Genomic DNA, 25,650 nt, shown 5'->3' on the forward strand with positions numbered 1-25,650 from the left:
GTGATTCTGCAGTTGCTATGGTAACAACAACTATAGTAATATAAACAAATTAATCTGTTGTGGTGATTCTGCAGTTGCTATGGTAAAAACAACTCTAGTATTATAAACAAATGAATCTGTTGTAGTGATTCTGCGGTTGCTATGGTAACACAACAACTATAGTAATATAAACAAATTAATCTGTTGTGGTGATTCTGCAGTTGCCATGATGACACAAAAACTCTAGTAATATAAACAAATGAATCTATGGTAGTGATTCTACAGTTACTATGGTAAGACAAAAACTATAGATTCTACTGTTGCTATGGTAACAACTATAGTAATATAAGCAAAATAATCTGTCGTGGTGATTCTAAAGTTGCTATGGTAACACGACAACTATAGATTCTACTGTTGCTATGGTAACAACAACTATAGTAATATAAACAAATTAATCTGTTGTAGTGATTCTGCAGTTGCTATGGTAACACAACAACTATAGTAATATAAACAAATAAATCTGTCGTGGTTATTCTACAGTTGCTTTGATAACACAACAACTATAGATTCTACTGTTGCTATGGTAACAACTATAGTAATGTAAGCAAATTAATCTGTTGTGGTGATTCTACAGTTGCTGTGGTAACACAACAGCTGTAGATTCTACAGTTGTTATGGTAACAACAACTATAGTAATATAAACAAATGAATCTATCGTGGTAGTTCTACAGATGCTATGGTAACACAACAACTATAAATTCTACTGTTTCTATGGTAACGCAACAACTATAGATTCTACTGTTGCTATGGTAACAAAACAACTATATTAGTATAAGCAACTGATCCAATACTGTATTTTCTACAACTATAATGTATATTATAAAACAATGCGCCACAGATTACTGTAGTAAAAACTAAAGTATACTGTAGTATTATTTTTTTATAGTTTAGTTAATACTACAGTATGTTGGAGCATTTATTAAAGGTTGTAAATGCTGTACAGTGCAATACACTTCACTGAAGCATGGTTCAAAAACATTATAGTACTAAACATTTACTATAGTATTCTTTCCTGAGGAAGCACTAAAAGCATAGCAGTCAACATAACAGCACACTATAGTGCGGTGTACCTAATAAAGTGTCCTGTGAGTGTATGTGTGATATATGCCGAGTGTAAACAAAGAAACCGTGATGAGTTTACAGTGTTCTTACGCCTCAATGCCGTGACCTATGGGACAGTGTAACCCTGGAGTACGTGAAGCCCTTGTTTGCTCCGATATAAAGGGCTTGTGCTGGCGCCGTCCTGTGTCTGTGTGTGGCCCGTCCTGCCTGCTGTCATTTTTAAGTCTTTGTACTTAGAGCAGTTTGTAGTGCAGGTTTCAAAGTAGTATTTCCCCCCCGCCCTGCAAGTGACGTCTACTACTGCAGCAGAGAGCAGATGATGTATTTATTTTGAAGTAAACGTGAAGCGTCCTCTGCTGATCTAATGATTACTTCATTTTTTGGAGATCAAGAAAAACAATGTAACGATGATTTCTCTACAGAAATGTGAATCAATAAATTCATTTCAGTCTTTTCTAACACCCATGTGGCCTGAGTTTATTGATTGCTGTCTTTGTCTTTTGCAAGTGAAAACTGGATTGTCATGCTTTCATTGATTACAGATCTCTGACAGACAATTGTGAACTAGTACCAGGTTGGACCCCCTTTTACCTTCAGAACTGCCGTAATCCTTCATGGATTAGATTCAACAAGCTACTGGAAATACGCAGTTGCTGCAGATTTGTCGGCTGCACATCCATGATGCCAATCAATGATGAGAAAATGAAGGATGTCGACTGTATGATAAAATCACCAAACAGCCTTAAACAATCACTAAATGGAACTAATGAAGAATGGAAGGAAGGGCCGAATGAAGGAAGGACCAAACAAGGAATGGAAGGAAGGACCAAATTAATGAAGGAAGGAAGGACCAAATGAATAAAGGAAGGACTGAACAAACTAAAGCCCCGCTCACACTGTGAGATTTCAGCCACAATTTTGACATCTGAGACAAATTTGGGAAATCCTAAAAGATTCCTGAAATCCTGGGCTAAAATCGATGATCTTTATCCGTTGGTTTGACATGTTCACAGACAGCCGTTTAATGCCCGTTGTGATCAGCTTTTCCCTCCGATGAGGTTCTGGCAGTGTCAGAAGATTTTAGACACTTTCCTGCAGTGTGACAAGAGCTGCGATGAGCTTCAATCCAAGAACCAATAGGAGCTCTGAATTTGATTTCCTGGTTTTATTATTGAGACATGCCGTGTGCAAAATTGCCGCTACAGATTGTTTATGTTTGCTGTGAGGAATCATTTCAGATCGCGGGATAGTGAAAGTGTGGATGACGTCAAACTCCGGGGGCGTTTTCTTCCATGTTTGTCATTCAGTCTGACTTTATGACAGCTGAGATGTTACAGTGGGACATGGAAGCCATGTTTGTGCAGTCTGACAAGCTACAATCATTCAGGATTATTAAAAAAAATTGCACAGTGAAAGCCGGCCTTAAGGAAGGAAGGAAGGAAGGAACAAAGGATGTAATGATGGAAGGACCAGAATATGAAAGAACGAATGACTGAGTGAACGAATGAAGGAAGGAAGAAACAAACAAATGAATAAATTAATGAATGAACAAAGGATGTAATGAAGGAAGGAAAAAAATATGAACGAGCGAACGAATATGCGAACAAATGAAGGAAGGAATAAATGAATGAAAGACAGAACTTATAAACAAACAAATAAAGGAAGGACAGAACAAACAATCAGTAAAAGGAACGAACGAATATAGGAAGATCACTAAATGCACTACAGAATGTTACGTTTACACGTCCCTGCACAAACTGCATGTAAACACATCAGCTTTTCACAGCGTAATACTCATGAGTACTTTCAAAAGGTCTACTCCTATTTTAAGTAATATTTACAACAGATACTTTTACTCTACTTGCAGTATATTTTTGTGCAAGTAATGGTACTTTTACTTGAGTATGATTTTTCAGTACTCTTTCCACCACTGGTTTTTTAGTAACGCATGAAGCCCAGCTCACTTAACTTTATTTTTCTCTTTTATTATAGCTCAACCTGTCGTGAAATCTGTGTGGAAATATCTCACTTGTTGATTCCTGTTGCAATGTTAGTGGAAATGTGCTGAAGGATTGAGAAACTGCTCTCAACATTCATTTTCTAGCTGTAGGCTCTATCTTAGAGATACAAATGATTTCTGAACATGTGGGTTTGTCAGCACAATGGAGTGGAAACATCAAGCCTCCTATTTGTGTGCAAGAAATGCCATTAAAGCTACAAAAGCGAAACCTTCACACCTTTGTCATTTCTCAGTCAGCCCATTTCCTCTGCGCTTTATCACCTTTCAGAAGTGTTAAGTGCTGCGTGGGTATAAATGCGCTGTGAATGGTTGTTCTTAGCAAACAATTGTTCACAACAAACAGAGGAAAAAGTCAATGAATACTTAATGTAATTAATACTAGTGTTTCTAAACCATACTGAAGAACTCATCTGTTGTGGAGATTCTGCAGTTGCTTTGGCAACACAACAACTATAGTAGTATAAACAAATTAGGCTGCGTCCGAAACCGCCTACTACTCAGTAGGTACTGCATTTGAATTTAAACTGTCATGATCACGTGACTTACTCACGTGAATTGCGTAGCTTCACTCCTATTTATGAATTCTCTCACAGGGCATTACGGGATAGTGCAGTGTGCATGGGATGCACACTTCAGAATCTCACGGGTAGGTGTCGTAAGTAGTAGGTCATCTGGGTACTGTTTGTCCAATTCTATGATTTCAGACACACTACTTGGCTCGCATACTGTTTTTAGCGTACTGTATAGTATGGAAGTATGTGATTTCGGACGCAGCCTTAATCTGTTGTAGTGATTCTACAGTAGCTATGGTAACAACAACTATAGTAATATAAACAAATTAATCTCTTGTGGTGATTCTACTGTAACTATAGTAACAACGGCAATAGTGATATAAACAAATTAATCTATTGTGGTGATTCTACAGTTGCTATGGTAACAACAACTATAGTAATATAAACAAATTAATCTCTTGTGGTGATTCTACTGTAACTAGTAACAACGGCAATAGTGATATAAACAAATTAATCTATTGTGGTGATTCTACAGTTGCTATGGTAACACAACAACTATAGTAATATAAACAAATTAATCTGTTGTGGTGATTCTACAGTAGCTATAGTAACAACAACTATAGAAATATAAACAAATTAATCTCCTGTGGTGATTCTACAGTAGCTATAGTAACAACGACAATAGTACTATAAACTATTAATCTATTGGGATGATTCTACAATTGCTATGGTAACACAACAACTATAGAAATATAAACAAATTAATCTGTTGTGGTGATTCTACAGTAGCTATAGTAACAACGACAATAGTACTATAAACTAATCTATTGTGGTGATTCTACAGTTGCTATGGTAACACAACAACTATAGTAATATAAACAAATTAATCTATTGTGGTGATTCTACAGTTGCTGTGGTAACACAACAACTATAGAAATATAAACAAATTAATCTGTTGTGGTGATTCTACACTTGCTATGGTAACACAACGACTATAGTAATTTAAACAAATTAATTTACTGTGTGGATTCTACAGTAGCTATGGCAACAAAACAATAGTATTATAAACAAATTAATTTGTTGTAGTGATTCTACAGTTGCTATGGCAACACAACAAGTAGTAATATAAAAAATAATCTGTTGTGGTGATTCTACAGTTCGTATATGGTAACACAACAACTATATAAACAAATGGATCTGTTGTCGTGATTCTACAGTTACTATGGTAACAACTAAAGTAGTATAAACAAATGGATCTGTTGTGATGATTCTACAGTTACTATGGTAACAACTAAAGTAGTATAAACAAATGGATCTGTTGTGGTGATTCTACAGTTACTGTGGTAACAACTATAGTAGTATAAACAAATTAATCTGTTGTGATGATTCTACAGTTACTATGGTAACAACTAAAGTAGTATAAACAAATTAATCTGCTGTAGTGATTCTACAGTTGCTATGGTAACACAACAACTATAGAATAAACAAATGAGCCAATACTGTAGTTTTCTATAACCTTAGGGTGTATTATACTACACTACACCACAGTTTACTGTTGTAAAAACTAAAGTATACTGCAGTATTTATTACAGTAGTTAATAATACAGTATGCTAGAGCATTTCCTATATGGAAATGTGAATATGAGCTAATTATATGCATGACATAAATTCATATTTGGATTTCACATTTATAAAATATAGGCTACATCCTATATTCAACATATATTTCAAAATATCAGAAAAATGTCCGCTCACATATTAGGCATGGGTATAAGATTCTGACGGCATGATAACCTTGGATAAAAATATCATGGTATTGTAATCACAGCTCTAAAATATATTCTTTCTAAATGTCTGGATAAAAAAACAAAAACCTTTTCCCCTTTGAAAATAATATATTCTATTTTTTGAAAGATTTATGATGTACAATTCAAATGAATCATTAACTTCTGTCTTCATTTGTTTCAAAAGCACAGATTTCTTTACAATTTAAAAAGGCATCTTTGTTTTTTTTTCTGCTGGAGATACTGTTGTCCTAAAAAACAACAGCAAAAAAATCTGACACATACCTTAAGAACGGTGTTAAAAAACCTTGACTTTTCCAAACCGCGGTTTACTTTGAAAACGTTTACTTAACATACATGTTTTTCACTCAGTGTAATTAAAAACATACTTAAAGCATACTGTACTATTACCTAGTATATAGTAAACCGATAAACTAATAAATACTGTAGGAGTACTATACTACTATACTTTATTTTTTACTACAGTAAACTGTGATGATGTAAATATGGAACCCCGTTCCCACCACTGAATTAAAAAAATAATAATAATAAATAAATAAATACAATGTAAAAAAATTATAAAGGCAAAATTCTGAGTAATAAAGTCGCAATTCTTAGTAACTCAGAATTCTTATTTTATAACTCAGAATTTTCACTCAACTCAGAATTCTGACTCAATTCAAAATTCTGACTTTATAACTCAGAAATGCGACTTTATAACAGAATTCTCACTCAATAACTCTGAACTCTGACTTTATAACACGGAATTCTGACTTAATAACCTTCAATTCTGACTTTATAACACGGAATTCTGACTTCATAACACAGAAATGCGACTTTATAACAGAATTCTGACTTAATAACCTTCAATTTTGACTTTATAACACGGAATTTTGACTTTATAACTCAGAAATGCGACTTTATAACAGAATTCTGACTTAATAACCTTCAATTCTGACTTTATAACACGGAATTCTGACTTCATAACACAGAAATGCGACTTTATAACAGAATTCTGACTTAATAACCTTCAATTTTGACTTTATAACACAGAATTCTGACTTTATAACTCAGAAATGCGACTTTATAACAAAATTCTGACTATAACCCGCAATTCTGACTTTATAACACGGAATTTTGACTTTATAACTTAGAAATGCGACTTTAAACCCGAATTCTGACTATAACTCGTAATTCTGACTTTATAACACAGAATTCTGACTTCATAACACAGAAATGCGACTTTATAACAGAATTCTGACTTAATAACCCGCAATTCTGACTTTATAACACGGAATTTTGACTTTATAACTCCGAAATGCGACTTTATAACAGAATTCTGACTTAATAACCTTCAATTCTGACTTTATAACACAGAGTTCTGACTTTATAACTCAGAAATGCGACTTTATAACAGAATTCTGACTTAATAACCCGCAATTCTGACTTTATAACACTGAATTTTGACTTTATAACTTAGAAATGCGACTTTAAACCGGAATTCTGACTATAACTCGTAATTCTGACTTTATAACACAAAATTCTGACTTCATAACTCAGAAATGCCACTTTATAACAGAATTTTGACTTAATAACCCGCAATTCTGACTTTAACATGGAATTCTGACTTCATAACTCAGAAATGCGACTTTATAAAATAATTCTGACTTAATAACCCGCAATTCTGACTTTATAACTCAGAATTCTGACTTCATAACTTAAAAAAAACCAAATTTAATCAGTGGCAGGAACGGGCTTCCGTAAGTATAATATACTCTATAGTTGTAGAAAACATTTGTTTATATTACTATAGTTGTTGTGCAACAATATAGTAACAGATTAAATCTTTGCTATAGTATGGTTCAAAAACGTATGTCTTTTATGTAATGTGTATAGCCTATCATATTTCAACATGGGTCTGTATTTAGGATTTGTACTAATATATACAGAATAATACACTTTACTGGTTCAACAACACTATTTACTATAAATTACAGAAGTATTTTTGTCATGTGAGGGATGTGAGGCTCGGGGAAACCGGAAAAAGACATGTCGCAAGTTTTAAGTCAGTTTTTGTATGTAAACTCTTCCACTTCCTCAAGTTTTCAGCCTGTGTGTGTTCGGTCCTGCAGAGATCATGCAGATTCACTGCTCGGTGCATGAAGGTCAGTTCATCATTAATAAGCACTGTAAGTTTATTTTAAATGCATCTCGATGTGTGTGTGTGACTTTAGCTGTGCATTATCGTTTGATCGGAACTCTCATACCTGCAACCATATTTCCTGTACAGCGTAAAACACTTTCACTTTTTAACACGCTGCAACAACAGAATGATCATCCTTAACGCTGTGAGAGTTATTAAAAGATTTGATCAGAGTATTATCCGACCAAGCAATTTTAAACGCTGTGAGATTTGAAATGCTATATCGCTATTTTAAGCGCTATTTCAGTAATGCTATGTAGTCAGTGGAAATCTAACCATATAGAAATCCATATACAGACAGGTTATTCACATGAGCAGTCATTAATACCTGTGTTTTTGATGACTAGAGCCCATTTTAGGACTGTTGTAGATGTCTACACTCTGCTGGGTTGTTTTAACCTAATAACCATATAAATAAAAAGTATACACTTTAAAAATGATGTTATTTTAAATGTTAGATGCTACAGTAAAACTCTGTTAGCCTGTTAACAGCAAGTTTCCTTACTATAGTATGTAACCTGCTGTGTATAACAATAAATAGTTTCCCAGAATTCCCTTCATTACACTTTCACTTTTTATTTTTTTTCTTTTTCTATTTCTAACATTGCTACACTCAAAAAAAATGCTAGGTTGTTTACACCAAACGTTGGATTAAATATAAACAATTAGTTTATAATAACTCCGATCTAGGTACTGAGCCTGGTCAGCGTCTGAATGGGAGACCTCATGGGAAAACTGCTGTTGAAAGTGTTAGTGAGGCCAGCAGGGGGCGCTTAACCTGTGGTCTGTGTGAGTCCCAATGCCCCAGTATAGTGAAGGGGACACTATACTCTCGGTGAACACCATCTTTCGGATGAGACGTTAAACTGAGGTTCTGACTCTCTGTGTTCATTAATAATCCCATGGCACTTCTGGTAAAGAGGGTGTCCTGGCCAAATTTCCACCATTGGCCCTTACTCATCATGGCCTCCCAATCATCCTCATCCACTGTATTGGCTCTATCATAGTCTCTCCACTCCACCTATAGCTGGTGTGTGGTGAAGCACTGGCGCCGTTGTCCTGTGGCCTTATTTTATGGTCATTTTTTCTTGTCTTTGATTTACATTAGAGTTTAATGTTCAATTTAATGATGACAATTAATGCTTTATTGCTTTATTTTTAGTTTTCAACAATAACATTTTGACAAACACAGCTGGCAGATTTTTTTAACCATAAATTTGTACAATTTGTAAGTGTCTTGACTATATCAAGGCTAAATTTGGGCTGTCAGTGAAAAACTAGCAATAGTATAGAAAATAGACAGCAATTTAAGATTAATAAAAAATGTTGGGTTACAACATAATTATTTAGAGTGTAGATTTTCACTGAAAGCCCAAATTTAGCCTTGTTTTAACCACTTTTTAACACACACACACACACACACACACACACACACACACACACACACACACACACACACAAACGCTTGCCGGGATAGTTCCTGGAACTGTTGTTACTCAAAACAAAATTAGCAGAAGTAGCGAACAGAGGAAGCGTTTTAATTTAACACACATTTATTTATTTATTTATTATATTTATTTATTATGTTTATTTATTTATTTATTTATTTATTTATTTATTTATTTATTTATTTATTTATTTATTATATTTATTTATTATATTTATTTATTTATTATATTTCTTTCTTTCTTTATTTATTTATTATATTTATTTATTTATTTATTTATTTATTTATTTATTATATTTATTTATTATATTTATTTATTTATTATATTTATTTATTTATTTATTTATTTATTTATTTATTTATTATATTTATTTATTTATTATATTTATTTATTTATTTATTATATTTATTTATTTATTATATTTATTTATTTATTTATTTATTATATTTATTTATTTATTATATTTATTTATTATATTTATTTATTTATTTATTTATTTATTATATTTATTTATTTATTTTATTTATTTATTTATTTATTTATTTATTTATTTATTTATTTATTTATTATATTTATTTATTTATTATATTTATTTATTTATTTATTTTATTTTATTTTATTTTATTTTATTTTATTTTATTTTATTTATTTATTTATTTATTTATTTATTTATTTATTTATTTATTTATTTATTTATTTATTTATTTATTTATTTATTTATTTATTTATTTATAATATTTCTGTTTAAAAAGTAAGAAGTGAAGACAAATGCAGGACTGAATCTGTATGGAACACAAAGACATTGATATGCAAGTTCTAATAGAAATATTTGTACAGAAGTAAACACTTCAAAATAAAATACAGGGAAGTAATAAAAGTAATAAAAAACTATAAAATTAATTTGCTGGAAGAAGAAGCATGAGGTGTTTGAATAGCCTATATTCAAATGTTTATTTTTAGACAAGCATGCAGCTTTAAAGGTCCTGTGAAATAAAAAATATTGTTTATGTATCAGTATGTTACATTTACATGTAGTCATTTAGCAGACGCTTTTATCCAAAGCGACTTACAAATGAGGACAAGGAAGCAATTTACACAACTATAAGAGCAGCAGTGAACAAGTGCTATAGACAAGTTTCAGGTGTGTAAAGTCTGAGAAGCAAAGCATTAGTAAGGTAAGTTTTTTTTTTTTTTTTGAGAGAGAGAGTACAGTTAGTGGTATAGCCAGAGAGGCAGTTGCAGATTAGGAGGAAAAGTGGAGACTAAACTGTTGCGTTTTTAGTCGTTTCTTGAAGACAGCAAGTGACTCGGCTGTTCTGATGCAGTTAGGGAGTTCATTCCACCAACTGGGCAGATTGAATGTGAGAGTTCGGGAAAGTGATTTCTTCCCTCTTAGGGATGGAACCACGAGGCGACGTTCATTCACAGAACGCAAGTTTCTGGAGGGCACATATATCTGCAGAAGTGAGAGCAGATACGAAGGAGCACAGCTAGAGGTCACTTTGTAAGCAAACATCAGAGCTTTGAATTTGATGCGGGCAGCAACTGGCAGCCAGTGCAAACGGGTGAGTAGCGGAGTGACATGTGCTCTTTTGGGTTCAAAGACCACTCGTGCTGCTGCGTTCTGAAGCAGCTGAAGAGGTTTGATAGAGTTAGCTGGAAGCCCGGCTAGTAGAGAGTTGCAATAATCCAGTTTGGAGAGGACAAGAGCTTGAACAATGAGTTGAGCAGTATGTTCAGATAGGAAGGGTCGGACCTTTCTGATGTTATAGAGTGCGAATCTGCAAGATCGAGCAGTTCTAGAAATGTGCTCAGAGAAGTTCAGTTGGTCATCAATCATTACTCCAAGGCTTTTTACCATTTTGGATGCAGTGATGGTTGCTCCATCCATCTGGATTGAAAAGTTATGGTGAAGAGTCGGGTTGGCAGAAACTTCAAGCATTTCCGTTTTCGCGAGGTTAAGCTGAAGATGATGATCTTTCATCCAGTGTGAAATGTCTGACAGGCAGGCTGAGATGCGAGCTGGAACGTCGCATGTTAGTCTTCAAGGTCTTCCATAAGCAAGTGTGTGCTCCAAAATTCACATTTAGAAATTATGAAACTGAAGTTTGCAGTTTGTCTCTTCCGCCTAAATTTTTTAAGGTCAGCTCAGAGCTACGCTATGCCCCGCCCTCTCTTCATGTTTCAGTTGAGATTACAGCCAATAAAAAGTGTCAAGTAACTTTTAGGCAGAGTCAGTTTCAATTAAGAGGTGAGCACAAACGGATTTAAAGTCCACATGAACCATCACTGAGATATTAAATGCAAAATTGAGGTGTCAGTGTGTAATATTGTATGTACCATTTTGTTTGTATGTTCAACTTTATACAATAAAAAAAGCGCAAAATGGCAGTATCGAGATTTTAAATGCTGTATTGCTAAATTGAAAAGCTGCGACGTATTTTCTAGAGAAATGGCATGTTTAATGAGAAAGCAAGTGTGTTAAGTGTGTTAGCCACGCCCAATACCTCAGACCAATGTAATCTGAGAACTGAACAAAAAACAAACAGGAAGTGCATTATCAGATATCAGATTTCAATTAACCGATACAAGAGTTTTTGTTCTTAATGACATGCGCAGAAGAATTGTTCACCACAAAACTAGCAATGTGAGCTAACAAAATCGTTAGTTTTGATTGCATGGGGTCTTCATTTTGGTTTGTGGATAAATGAATTTGCCGTACAATATAACACACATTTATTTCCCTCCACTGTTTCCAGAGTGATGCGGCTGTCAATCAAACGGACACTTCTCTTTCTGTTTACTCTGTTCGGAGGGTATACTCTTATCAGGACTCTATATCGCGTTATAACGTGCCACGGAAAGCTGACTGGAGCCCATGTGGTCTCCGTGCTGGTTCAGAACCGGACCCGGTATCGGTACGACCGGAACACACCGATCGTGTTTGTGGGCGGAGTTCCACGCTCAGGCACCACGCTGATGCGCGCTATGCTGGACGCACACCCCTGGATCCGCTGCGGGGCGGAGACGCGCGTGATCCCCCGGGTGCTGTCGCTGCGGCAGGCCGGCACAGAGCAGCCCGGAGTCGACCAGGAGGTTCTGGACGCCGCGACAACTGCATTCCTGCTGGAGGTCATCGCGCGGCACGGAGAACCGGCACCAGTGCTCTGCAATAAAGACCCGTTCACTCTGAAGAGTGCTGTCTATCTGTCACACCTGTTCCCCAAGTAAGGGTCCGTTTTGTTTGTTTTGTTTTGTTTTGTTTTGTTTTGTTTTGTTTTGTTTTGTTTTGTTTTGTTTTGTTTTGTTTTGTTTTGTTTTGTTTTGTCATTTTCCCCTCCTTTTAAGTTTGTTTTGAAGTTTTGTTTTATTTTGGTTTGTAATTTATTTATTTCCTTTTTTATTTGTTTTGTTTATTTTTAATTTTATTTTTAATTTTATTTAATTTTATTTTTATTATTGTGTATTATTTATTTATTAATGTTTTTTATTTTATATATATATATATTTTTTAATTTAATTTAATTTGTTTTCTTTTGTTTTTATTTTGTAATTTATTTGTTTTCGTTTCTTTTGTTTTTATTTTGTAATTTATTTATTTATCTTCATTTAATTTTGATTTGTTTGGTTTATTAAATGTTTTTATTTCATTTTGAAATTCTTTTATTTATTCATTTTCTATTTAGTTTCTATTTATTTTATTTATTTATTAAATTATTATTTATTTTATTTTATATCTAATCTCTGAAAAGTATGTTTAATGTTCATTTTTACCCAGTGAGTCCCCCTCATGGGAATTTAATTGTTTTTATTAATTCATTATTTATTTATATAAATATTTTTGCATAAAAATTAAATATGTAGACGCATTTATTGTAACCTATGCTTAATAAATTATTAAAATGTCCATAAATGCTTTCCTTTTCAGTTTCATGCCTTTTAAAAAAATCCACTCTGAAGGTAAAAAAACTAAAAGATAATTTATTCATTATTAATTAATAAATTAATACTTTTATGTAATAAGATGTACATTATAATAAAAAATATTTAGAAAAAAATATTTATTTATATATTAACTTGTTTTATTTGTATATTTAAAATCTTGAAATTAAACCATGTTTGATATAATTTGGTTCATACCTCTTTAACTGGGGAAACTCTAAAACTAGCTAAAGTTTGGTTTGTTTTTATTATATGACTCATTCCTCTTCATTTTCTCCTGCATTCATCTGTTCTTTCAGCTCTAAGTTTGTGCTGATGCTCAGAGACGGCCGTGCGTCTGTGCACTCCATGATCTCCAGACGGGTCACTATTGCCGGCTTCGACCTGTCCAGCTACAGAGACTGTCTGAGTAAGTGGAGCAGCGCCATTCAGGCCATGCTGTCCCAGTGCATGGCTGTGGGCCCACAGCGCTGTCTGACCGTCCGATACGAGGACCTGGTGCTGCGACCGCGAATCTCCATGCAGAGAGTCCTGCTTTTCCTCCAATCGCCCTGGCATGAAGGAGTTTTACACCACGAGGAGGCCATCGGACAGCCCGGAGGGGTTTCACTGTCACGGTATGGAAAAAACTGCCTTCTAGCATGCATTGCTGACTCTGACTTTTCACCATTGTTTGGGGAAAGTTACTTTTAACAATTTACTGCTTTAAAAAAAGTAACTAAATGAGTTCCTTTTTAAGGAAAGTAATGGATTACATTTACAGAATTGCGAAAAGTTACCTTAAAAGTAATGCATTACAATCTTGGGTTACTTCTTTTAAGAAGTAGCTCATTTGCTTTGTCAGCTTTCTGCAATTCAGATTGTAATGCATTACATTTAAAAGTAACTAAATGTGTTACTTAGTTAATTTTGAAAGCAATTACTTTTGCATTAATTGTTACAGTATTGGGCAAAGTTAACTACAGAAGTCATGCAAATGTAACCTGCCTTAAAAAGTAACTTAGTAACTTTTAAAAAGAAGTATCACAAGATTGTAATGCATTACTTCTGTATTTAACTTTACCCAATACTGTAACAAGTAATGTAAAAGTAACTTTCCTTAAAAAGTAACCAAGTAGCACATTTAGTTACTTTTTAAAAGAAGTAACACAACATTATAATGCTTTACTTTTAAAGTAGACCTTCTCAAACATCGTAACCAATGCAAAAGTAACTTTGCTTAAAAAGGAACTAACAAAACAAAGGACGCCAATGCTAAAGATTGTAATGGTTATTTTTAATGTTAACTTTTTTTTAAATACTGGAAAAAATTGCACAGAAGTAACTTTATTTACAAAGTTAACTTGATTTGTAAAAAAAAACATCCATTATTGTTTATGTCAAAGGGCACCTAGGTTACCCCTTTTTTCATATTTAATATAAGTCTTTTGTGTCTCCAGAATGTGTCTGTAAAGTTTCAGCTCAAAACACCCATCAGGTTATTTATTAGAGCTGTTTGAAGTGTCTATATTATAGCTGGAATAAAGGTTTTGCTGTTTTTTTTTTTGTACTGGGCCTTAAAGGCTAGTCCTTCCCGCCCACCGTTCCCACCTACCTGTCAGCAATCGCCGCCCTCGGCTGCCTCAGAAAGCAGATCTCACATAACGTGTGTGAGAAATACTACAGTAAGAACTTTAACAATCAGTACTTGATGCATTTTTGTGGAGTTGCAACAATGAGTCACACACAATGTCATTACAAAGTTCACGCACACACACAGCGAGGACACAAACACATAGCGCACACACATACACATACACACACACACACACACATAAACGTAGCGCAGACATACGCACACACATACGCGCAGCTGTCAATCAATATTGGTGGGCGGGGGGACCGCTCTCCTACGTAAAGTTGCAGTCGATCTGAAAACAGCTCGAATTGGTCCACCGTTTTTATGTTGTTAAATTGAAAAAAAAAAGACTGGGTCTGTTTATATCACCCCAATATGACAGTTTATACACTATACTTACACACATTTCTGTCCAAACAGCTTGAGAAGTAGATTTTTCACCATAGGTGCCCTTTAACACTGAGAAAGTAATGCAAAAAGTAGTTTAACACATTACTTTTTTAAAGTAGTAACACAATATTGTAATGCATTATTTCTAAAGTAACTAGTAACATTCCAAAACACCGGAAAAAGACGCATAATAGTGACTGAGCAGAAAAGCTAATCTAAATCTAACTTACATTAAAAGGTAACTAACACATTTAGTTCATTAAAAAATAATGTATTACAATCTTGTGTTTCTTCTTTTAAGAAGTAACTAAATTCTTAATTGGTTACTTTTTAAGGCAAGTTACATTTGCATTTCTTCTATAGTTAACTTTCCCTAATACTGTAACAAGCATTGCAAAATTAACTTTCCTTAAAAGTAACTAAGTAACACACACATTTAGTTACTTTTTAAAAGAAGACCAGTTTTTAATGCATTACATTTAAACATAACTAAATGGGTTACTTAGTTACTTTTTAAGCTAGTTACTTTTGCTTGTTACTGTATTGGGAAAAGTTAACTATACATTTGTTACATTTGTATTTCTTCTATAGTTATAGGTTTTTTTTCTCAAAATTACTTTCCTTAAAAGTAACTAAGTAGCACATTTAGTTACTTTTTAAAAGTAGTAACACCAGATTGTAATGCATTACTTTTAAAAGTTACTTTTTAAGGAAAGTTACTTTTACATTAGTTCCAGTATGTAACACGTGGAGTGACAGAGACAACGTTAGGATCCAAGTGCAGGTTTATTAAACCTGCATTTATTATGCAGGTTTATTAAACAAGACTCGGCAAGGAAGTGAGTGCTGCTAAAGTAGTGTGTGTAATTAGTCCAGAAGCAGCATCAGGTGTGGGAGTCTAATGAGTGGAGACTTGGAGCAGGTGCGTGTGCGTGGCATGACTGAATATGTAGTCCATAAGTTGTAGTCCATGTGAAGGCGTGTGAGATCCAGCGATCTTGGGAGTATGATCGCTGGTGATCGTGACACAGTGTTGGGGAACTTTTAAATATGATGCATTACAAACTTGTGTTACTGCTTTAAAAACAAGGAAATAAATTTACATTTTAAGGAAATTAATGGATTACTTTTGCATTGTTTTTCAGAATTGCAGAATGTAAAAAATTAAAAGTAATGCATTACAATCTTGAGTTACTTGTGTTACAATCTTAAGTAGCTAAAATTGGTACTTTTTAAGGAAAGTTACTTTTGCATTACTTGTTACAGTATTGGGAAAAGTTAACTATAGAATAATGCATTACATCTTGCGATACTGATACTTCTTTTAAAAAGTAACTAAATGTTTTATTAAGGCAGGTTACATTTGCATGACTTCTGTAGTTAACTTTGACCAATACTGTAACAATTAATGCAAAAGTAATTGATTAAAGTAACTAAGTAACACATATAGTTACTTTTAAATGTAATGCATTACAATCTGGTGTTACTTCTTTTAAAAGGTTAATGCTAGTTACTTTTTAAGGCAAGGCAAGTTTATTTCTATAGCACATTTCATACACAGCGTCAATTCAAAGTGCTTTACATAAACAGGAATAAAAGAAACAAGTATAAGAGAAATAAAAACAAATAATAAAAATGGTAAAAAAATAAATAAAAAAATTAGCATAAAAACAGATAAAATCTGTTATAAAATAATGAAAAAGAAGAGAAAAACATAATAGTGCGATCTGTCGGACATAGCACAGTGCTCAATCAGTAAAGGCACAGCTAAACAGATGGGAGGTAATATGTTAGGTTTATTTTGTGCAATGCTTTACTGGTTACCTGATAAATGTAATCTGATTACACAACTCTTATTACATGTAATACATTACTTTATTCTCTTTGTTTTATTAGAACCGAACGCTCCACAGATCAGGTGATCAAACCTGTGAACTTGGAAGCTCTGACACGGTGGGTCGGCCACATCCCAGCAGACGTGCAGGACGACCTGGAAAACATCGCACCCATGCTGCGCCGGCTGGGCTACAACCCCAACGCCAATCCTCCAGACTATGGCCAGCCAGATCCTGAAGTCATCAACAATACTCAGAGGGTATTTCTAATCACTGCGAAAGCGTATGCTAAATGACTAAATGTAAATGTAAATATCATGGATCGGACCATTTTTCAGATCAGCAAAAAAGGGGAGGAGACAAATATTACTTGCTTTCTATTTATTACAAAAGCATAAATGTTTTGCTTGCAACAAACATAACTTAGAATGTGTAATTCTAATGATAATTACATCAAGAAATAACCAGCTTAATAAAAAAAACTTAAATATTCAATATTGTGAAAAATGATCTTCGCTACTGTTGCTGATAATGCTAAATGTATACATTTAGCATTATAATCTTACACAAAAACAACACATCATATTTATTTTTTAGTCATTTTAAATTAATGATTCAATAACTCACTCAGAAACTTCATGTTTCATTACTAGATGATCATTTTTGAAGAATTATTCAGTGACACATTTTTGATGGCTGGTTGTCGCCACCTATTGGTTATAGGATGTAATTGCTACAACAATTAGCATAAACATCAGTGTTTAAATCTAAACTATAAACGACTGTATTATCCCAGTAACTCGGATTGTAACTCAAAAAATATGAAGACTGAATCTCTTTCTTAGTCAAACGCAGATTTGAACACAGCACATCGAATAATTAATAAAGATATGCAAATCACAATCATTTATAAATTAGGTTTCGTGTGTGTTTGAATTGAGATCCTGATCTTTTAATGACGAATTGTGCAGCTATACACTTAAAGCATTAAACAAGTAGTGACAGAAAATGTCTTTAATAATCTAAGGAAGCATTTAGGTGCCTTAAGCATTTAACTTCTTCCAGTCATTATTTTACAGGGAAGCCAAAATGCTTTCATACATGTGATTTGAATGTTTGACAATTCTCAATTGAAACATAAAAAGAGGGCGGGACATATGGTAGCTCCTCCCTTTTAAAAAAAACAGCCAATAGCTATTGTTTTTTCGCACAGTGGTTGAGCTCAAGCATTAAAATGAGATTCAGATGAAAAGGGGCGGGGCATGTCAGACACTAGAGAACATCTGATTGGTTAGAAGGTTTGATGAGAAACTGAAGTATAAGGAGACGTGAAAAAAACTGTTGATCAATTTAGGCTGAAGTGACAAACAGCAAGCGTTTGGATGTTTATATCTTCCAAATGTGAATTTCGTCATTGTTTTGGAGCACAGTAGAGTATAGATATCCTTAACATAACATACATAACTGTAACATACTGATCTAAAAAATACAACTTTATTTTAATTTCGTGGGACCTTTAAACTTTATCATGCATTCAAAGAAAATAAATTCTAAAAAATGCATTGATTTCTAGTAAAGAAATAAAATTTTGCTAATGATTTAAGACCATTAAAATACACTTTTCTACAATACAAAAATAAATGAATATGGTGTCGTTATGTGTGGAGCCCATTTTAGTGTCACAAAACATTTAGTAAAATAATATATGACGCTCTATCTGTTTAGTCCCACTTTAATCAATATGTTTCCCAATATCATATCCCGGACACATTTGGGTCTCATTCATTCATCCATTCATTTTCGGCTTAGTCCCTTTATTAATCCGGGGTCGCTACAGTGGATTGAACTGCCAACTTAACCAGCACATGTTTTATGCAGCAGATGCCCTTCCAGCCGCAACCCATCTCTGGGATCATCCATCACCATCATCCATACACACTCACCCTTATTCATACACTACGGACAATTTAGCCCACCCAATTCACCTGTACTGCAAGTCTTTGGACTGTGGGGGAAACCAGAGGAAACCCACACGAACGCAGGGAGAACATGCACACTCCACGCAGAAACGCCAACTGACCCAGCCGAGGCTCGAACTGGCGACCTCCTTGCTGTGAGGCGACAGCACTACCTACTGCGCCACTGCGTCGCCACATTTCTGAATGTAAATATTCACACTGAGGTCACAGCAAGAAGGCCGCTGGTTCCAGTTCCGGCTGGGTCAGTTGGCATTTCTGTGTGGAGTTTGCATGTTCTCCTTGTGTTGGTGTGGGTTTCCTCCATATATGCGCTATAGGGGAATTGATTTACTAAATTGGCTGTAGTTTGTGAATGAGAGAGTGTATGTGTGTTTCCCAGTACTGGGTTGCGACTGGAAGGGCATCCGCTGTGTAAAACATGTGCTGGAATAGTTGACAGTTCATTCCGCTGTGGCGACCCCTGATGAATAAAGGACTAAGCCGAAGGAAACGGAAAATGAAATGTTAATTTATTGACCAACCACTGCAGCATCAAACACTGATCCTATTTTTATCTGAGTAAATGTTTATGTAAGATTAAAACTTTTAGTTTTCTGAGTTACATTATATTAAACACACACTCATACACTACGGCCAATTTAGTTGATGAATTCCTCGATAGCGCATGTGTTTGGACTGTGGGGGAAACCGGAGCACCCGGAGGAAACCCACGCCAACACGGAGAGAACATGCAAACTCCACACAGAAACACCAACTGACCCAGCTGAGACTCGAACAAGTGACCTTATTGCTGTCAGGCCACAGTGCTAACCACTGAGACACCGTGCTGCCTCAATCCTAAGACATTAAATCAAAATAAATGAATAATAATAATTTTAAAACTCATTCCAGTACTCAGAATTCTTAGAGTGAATGTTAACACAATAACACAAAATGAACATATAAGCATTTAACAATATGCATTCAAATCATTGTTATTTTTAATTAATTGTGCACTTTATGAATTAAATGTTTACCATTTTTCTCAATATCTTTCTCAGGTACTGAAAGGAGATTTTAAAATTCCCAGGAGCCTGAAAAAGATGGGCACAAGTGAGTGAATGCTTTTGATGTTTTACAGATACTCACTCCAAAAACTATTTTAGAAACACTTTAAACCAAAGCACATGTAATTTATTAGAAAGAAACACAAATACAGACTAAACGGTAGCTACATATGAAGATTTGTTGGGTTAATATCATTTTGGATGCTTTTGGTTGTCAAATGTTATTAGAACATGACCTACACATGTGGTCTATCTACTAGGTCAGAGTTTACCAACCCTGTTCCTGAAGGCACATTAACAGTACACATTTTCATTCTCTCCCTAATCAAACACACCTGAAACAACTCATCAGAACATTAGAAGAGACTCCAAAACCTGAAGTAATGGGTCAGATGAGGGAGACATCCAAAACATGAACTGTTGGTGTGCCTCCAGGAACAGGGTTGGGAAACACTGTACTAGGTCACTGAAATGATTGGTCAGGTAAAAAAATAAGAGAACTTAGTTGTAGAGAGGTGTTTTTTAATTGGTTGCGCTTAATATCAGATAACATTAACAGTGTCACATCTCATACTAATACTGCAGAGTGTAAAGAAATAAAGGACAGGGTGTGAAAATGAATAAAAAAGTGACAAATGACAAATCAAAATAATGATTTGGTGTTGTTTTAATACTCTGACATTATCGCTCAATAGTTTCTGTTACCATTGCATTAGACTATGATTAAACAACTATTTGTTTACTATTTGTTTTAAGTAAACCATATTACTTTTGAAAATGTTTCTTATTTGACAGGAATCTCCAACAATAGTTTCTAAAGGAGGCAGAAAGTGAACCAAGCTCTGCATTGCCATATATATTGCAATATTCATTCATTTTCTTTTCGGCTTAGTCCATTTATTAATCTGGGGTTGCCACAGCGGAATGAACCGCCAACTTATCCAGCATATGTTTTTATGCAGCGGATGCCCTTTCAGCTGCAACCCATCTCTGGGAAACATCCTTACACACTTATTCACACAAATATACTATGGCCAATTTAGCCTACCCAATTTTAACTTATAGCGCATGTGTTTGGACTGTGGGGGAAACCGGAGCACCCGGAGGAAACCCACGCCAACACGGGGAGAACATACAAACTCCACACAGAAATGACAAGTGACCCAGCCGCGACAGGCGACAGCGCTACCCGTGCTGCCCATATGCTGCCCATATTGCAACATATATATATATATATATATATATATATATATATATATATATATATATATATATATATATATACAGCAAGAAGGTCGCTGGGTCAGTTGCCGTTTCTGTGTGGAGTCTGCATGTTCTCCCCGTGTTCGCGTGGGTTTCCTCCGGGGGCTCCGGTTTTCCCCACTGTCCAAACACTTGCAGTACAGGTGAATTGGGTAGGCTAAATTGTCTGTAGTGTATGAGTGTGAATGAGTGTGTATGTATGTTTCCCAGAGATGGGTTGCGGCTGGAAGGGCATCTGCTGCATAAAACGTGTGCTGGATAAGTAGGTGGTTCATTCCGCTGTGGTGACCCTGGATTAATAAAGGGACTAAGCCGAAAAGAAAATGAATGAGTGAATACATTTTAAAAACACTTAATATATTTTACCCTCCACATATTTTAATACAAAAAAATAAAAATCACATGTAACATTTTAATCACATTACATTACATTACGCATTACAATATTGTGTTACTTCTTTAAAAAGTGTGTGCTACTTAGTTAACATTAATTAATTTTTTAATTCATTCTGTTTTGTTTTAATTGCATTAAATATAATTTTTAAAATAATGAATACTTTATCCTACACATACTGGAAGGAATACTGAAATATATTTAGGGTAAATGAACTATATGTATTTGAACATCACAGATACAATATATATTTAGGATATATTTTTACTGTATCGGTTGTGCTTGTTTACAACTCTTGATTTTTTTTCATTTTGTGCAATACACATTGAAGGGCTTTCTGAAATCATCCTGAGAATCAGTGTTATTATGCACTCACCGTGTGTTTATGGGTTTTTACATTATTTTACATGTTGTGTTTTTGTAATGCAGAAAACTGATGTGAAAAAATACATTAAAAGGACAGAGACCGTTTTAACTTCCTCGTGCTCTCAGAAGCGGATTGTTCTCTTCATAAAGGAAGTGAACCAACATTTATTTGCACTGGACTTCCTGAAAACACCACAGTTTTATGTCTTGTTTGGGGAAATGAAAATATCTGTGACGTTTAGTGACGCTGTTGCTATGTGTCCGTTTTCTTGACCTAGTTTTTATTAAATGGACCTATTCATGTTTTCCTAGTGCCAGAACTTTCTCTTTCCCCCTCAGTGTGCACTATTTCAATAAACGTATTTCACACAGATCGCGTTATGTGTTGTTTGTGATCATATTTGTGTCATATTATTTTGATCTAAACCATAGAGTGTAAAATAAACACATTAGCTCAGCCGAACCCTGTGCAGTGCAACAGATCACTCCGCCTGCCCTCAAACCCTCACGAACACATCAGATAAACTGATATCTCTGTTTTACCTTAACAAAATTATTTCAATAAACGTATTGTTATATGTTCTCAACATAAAACATAGTGAATTGTCGTAAACCAAACCATAGGTTGAAATACAATCGATGCGTTGTGTAAAATAGTGCGTTAGGCGCAGCGTCGGAAGGATACAGCGCTCTCAGTATAAATAGCCGGCTCTTTGTTTTTGCGCCTTCAGATTCGCTCCTGAGACGAGAAGAAAGAGACTTCCATACGCCGCACTCTTACAGAAAAGAACATTTGTTTGTGAGTAAGATGTTAAATATAAGCAATCGACGATTGTTTTGTCGTTTGGTAAAACTAGTAATGTTTTATTTGAGTTAAAGTGTTTACCGATTCATTTTGAGGTGTGTTTCTGAATGAGCTAACGTATTAGCTTTTGATGCTAGCCGAGCTGTTTTGTCTTGATAAAAAAACGTTCTCTTTTATTTCGCTTTACATTAAAAAATGTACAATTCGTCGTCGAGAATTGTTTTCTTCGAGTTTAGAGATTTGGCGGCGTTTTTTATACCGCGAAACTGGGCGGTGGTTCGCTGAGCTTCTCAATTCATCTGCTTGACAAACCGCGTTCAGCAGCTGTAAATGCACTATTATGCTTTTTCCCCTTTTAGGAATGTAACTTTCGTAAGATATAATTTACTTTCTGACTATCGACGTTTGTTTCATCTCCGTGTTGTTGTTTAATGGCCATTTTCTGTGGTAATGTCGCCATTTTGTTTTCAGTCGTCCGTTTGTTCCGCCCTTTCTCACAGCTGTGTCAGCATTAGTGATGACTGTTCTCACCTGCCCTGTTTGCTTTCATTATTGATGAGGAGCTTTCTAGAAAATTCTGACGCTTGTCTTTTGTCCTGAATTCTCCTGTATTCATAAAGGATAAAATAACGCTAAATTATTTTTTCTTCCTAGCGTAAAGATGCAGATCTTTGTGAAGACGCTGACTGGTAAGACCATCACCCTCGAAGTCGAGCCCAGCGACACCATTGAGAATGTCAAAGCTAAAATTCAAGATAAGGAGGGCATTCCTCCTGACCAGCAGCGTCTGATCTTCGCTGGCAAACAGTTGGAGGATGGACGCACCCTGTCCGACTACAACATCCAGAAAGAGTCCACCCTCCACCTGGTGCTCCGCCTCAGGGGTGGCATGCAGATCTTTGTGAAGACGCTGACTGGCAAGACCATCACTCTTGAGGTGGAACCAAGCGACACCATTGAGAACGTGAAGGCCAAAATCCAGGATAAGGAGGGCATCCCACCTGACCAGCAGCGTCTGATCTTTGCTGGCAAGCAGCTTGAAGATGGACGCACCCTGTCTGACTACAACATCCAGAAAGAGTCCACCCTCCACCTGGTGCTGCGTCTGAGAGGCGGTATGCAGATCTTCGTCAAGACTCTGACAGGAAAAACCATCACTCTCGAGGTAGAGCCCAGCGACACCATTGAGAACGTGAAGGCCAAAATCCAGGATAAGGAGGGCATCCCACCTGACCAGCAGCGTCTGATCTTTGCTGGCAAGCAGCTTGAAGATGGACGCACCCTGTCCGACTATAACATCCAGAAAGAGTCCACCCTCCACCTGGTGCTCCGCCTCAGGGGTGGCATGCAGATCTTTGTCAAGACACTGACCGGAAAAACCATCACTTTGGAGGTCGAGCCCAGCGACACCATTGAGAATGTCAAGGCGAAAATCCAAGATAAGGAGGGCATCCCACCTGACCAGCAGCGTCTGATCTTTGCCGGTAAACAGCTTGAAGACGGACGCACCCTGTCTGACTACAACATCCAGAAAGAGTCCACCCTCCACCTGGTGCTCCGCCTCAGGGGTGGCATGCAGATCTTTGTGAAGACGCTGACTGGTAAGACCATCACACTCGAGGTTGAGCCCAGCGACACCATTGAGAACGTCAAAGCCAAAATTCAAGATAAGGAGGGCATCCCACCTGACCAGCAGCGTCTGATCTTCGCTGGCAAGCAGCTTGAAGACGGACGCACCCTGTCTGACTACAACATCCAGAAAGAGTCCACCCTCCATCTGGTGCTGCGTCTGAGAGGGGGTATGCAGATCTTTGTCAAGACCTTGACTGGCAAGACCATCACTCTCGAGGTGGAACCAAGTGACACCATTGAGAATGTGAAAGCAAAAATTCAGGACAAGGAGGGCATCCCACCTGACCAGCAGCGTCTGATTTTCGCTGGCAAACAGCTTGAAGATGGACGCACCCTGTCAGACTATAACATCCAGAAAGAGTCCACCCTCCATCTGGTGCTCCGCCTCAGGGGTGGTATGCAGATCTTCGTGAAGACGCTGACTGGTAAGACCATCACACTCGAAGTGGAACCAAGTGACACCATTGAGAACGTCAAAGCCAAAATCCAGGATAAGGAGGGCATCCCACCTGACCAGCAGCGTCTGATCTTTGCTGGCAAGCAGCTTGAAGATGGACGCACTCTGTCTGACTACAACATCCAGAAAGAGTCCACCCTCCATCTGGTGCTGCGTCTTCGTGGTGGCAAATAATCTGCTTATGATCATTAATATATAAAAGTCTTGAATTATCAGACCAATTCCAGTTTCCTTTATTCCTCTTAATCATTCAATAAAGTTCTTGCATTCCTGAATTTTGTTTGGTTTCTGTGTTTTTACTTCGGCTTATTTATGATTGATGGGTTTATTTTATTTATTTTATCAATTTAAAAATATATAAATAAGATTGCTCACCCAATATTAAAATTGTCATTTACTTAAGTTTCAAACTTTTGGGCTGCTATTGAATATTTTAAAGAATGCAGAACTTAATCCTGATTTATATATTTGCTTTTTACTGTGGACATAAATAGTTACAGCTTTTAGTCTTCAAAGTGTTATGTTTCAAAGCTTTGAGCTTAAACCTCTTGAGGGGGAGTAAATTCTCTTTTGGATGACCCATTTCTGTTACCCGACTTAAATTTCTTTAATTCCAAACAAATTGTAATGTGTACATCCAATTTGTTTGGCATATCTATGCAAATGTAGTGTTCGTTTTAAATTGTTTAGCATTTAAAGTTTTAATTTGCTAAAATCTGCATTTTATTAACCGTTTGGGAAAAAAAAGCAATCAAATCTAAAATGAAGTGACAAACCTGATGTTGACAATTTCACTGTCAGATGTGATTCATAAAACATCCACAAGATGTCATCAGAGGCTTGCGAGAGTTCTGC

The 25,650-nt window shown here is 35.6% G+C and overlaps 2 protein-coding genes across 3 annotated transcripts; both read left to right on the forward strand.

The window, feature by feature from the left end:
- Positions 1-7,481: 7,481 nt before the first annotated feature.
- tpst2 (tyrosylprotein sulfotransferase 2) lies at positions 7,482-22,272 on the forward strand. 2 transcript variants are annotated; one of them, XM_056467622.1, is made up of 6 exons: positions 7,482-7,606; positions 11,828-12,295; positions 13,310-13,627; positions 16,915-17,113; positions 19,873-19,924; positions 21,965-22,272. In XM_056467622.1, the coding sequence occupies exons 2-6, from the start codon at positions 11,832-11,834 to the stop codon at positions 21,970-21,972; spliced, it is 1,041 nt and encodes a 346-aa protein (XP_056323597.1). In that variant the 5' UTR covers positions 7,482-7,606; positions 11,828-11,831; the 3' UTR covers positions 21,973-22,272. The 2 variants fall into 2 exon arrangements, with proteins under 2 accessions (XP_056323597.1, XP_056323596.1); XM_056467621.1 differs by having other exon boundaries at positions 7,482-7,582.
- A 321-nt stretch (positions 22,273-22,593) lies between these two features.
- Positions 22,594-25,070, forward strand: ubc (ubiquitin C). Its single transcript, XM_056466381.1, has 2 exons — positions 22,594-22,700; positions 23,361-25,070. Exon 2 carries the CDS (start codon positions 23,368-23,370, stop codon positions 24,967-24,969), a length of 1,602 nt encoding a protein of 533 aa, XP_056322356.1. The 5' UTR covers positions 22,594-22,700; positions 23,361-23,367; the 3' UTR covers positions 24,970-25,070.
- The last annotated feature ends 580 nt before the right edge of the window (positions 25,071-25,650 follow it).

Source organism: Danio aesculapii, chromosome 10, assembly GCF_903798145.1.
Source record: "Danio aesculapii chromosome 10, fDanAes4.1, whole genome shotgun sequence".
Taxonomy (NCBI): Eukaryota; Metazoa; Chordata; class Actinopteri; order Cypriniformes; family Danionidae; genus Danio; species Danio aesculapii.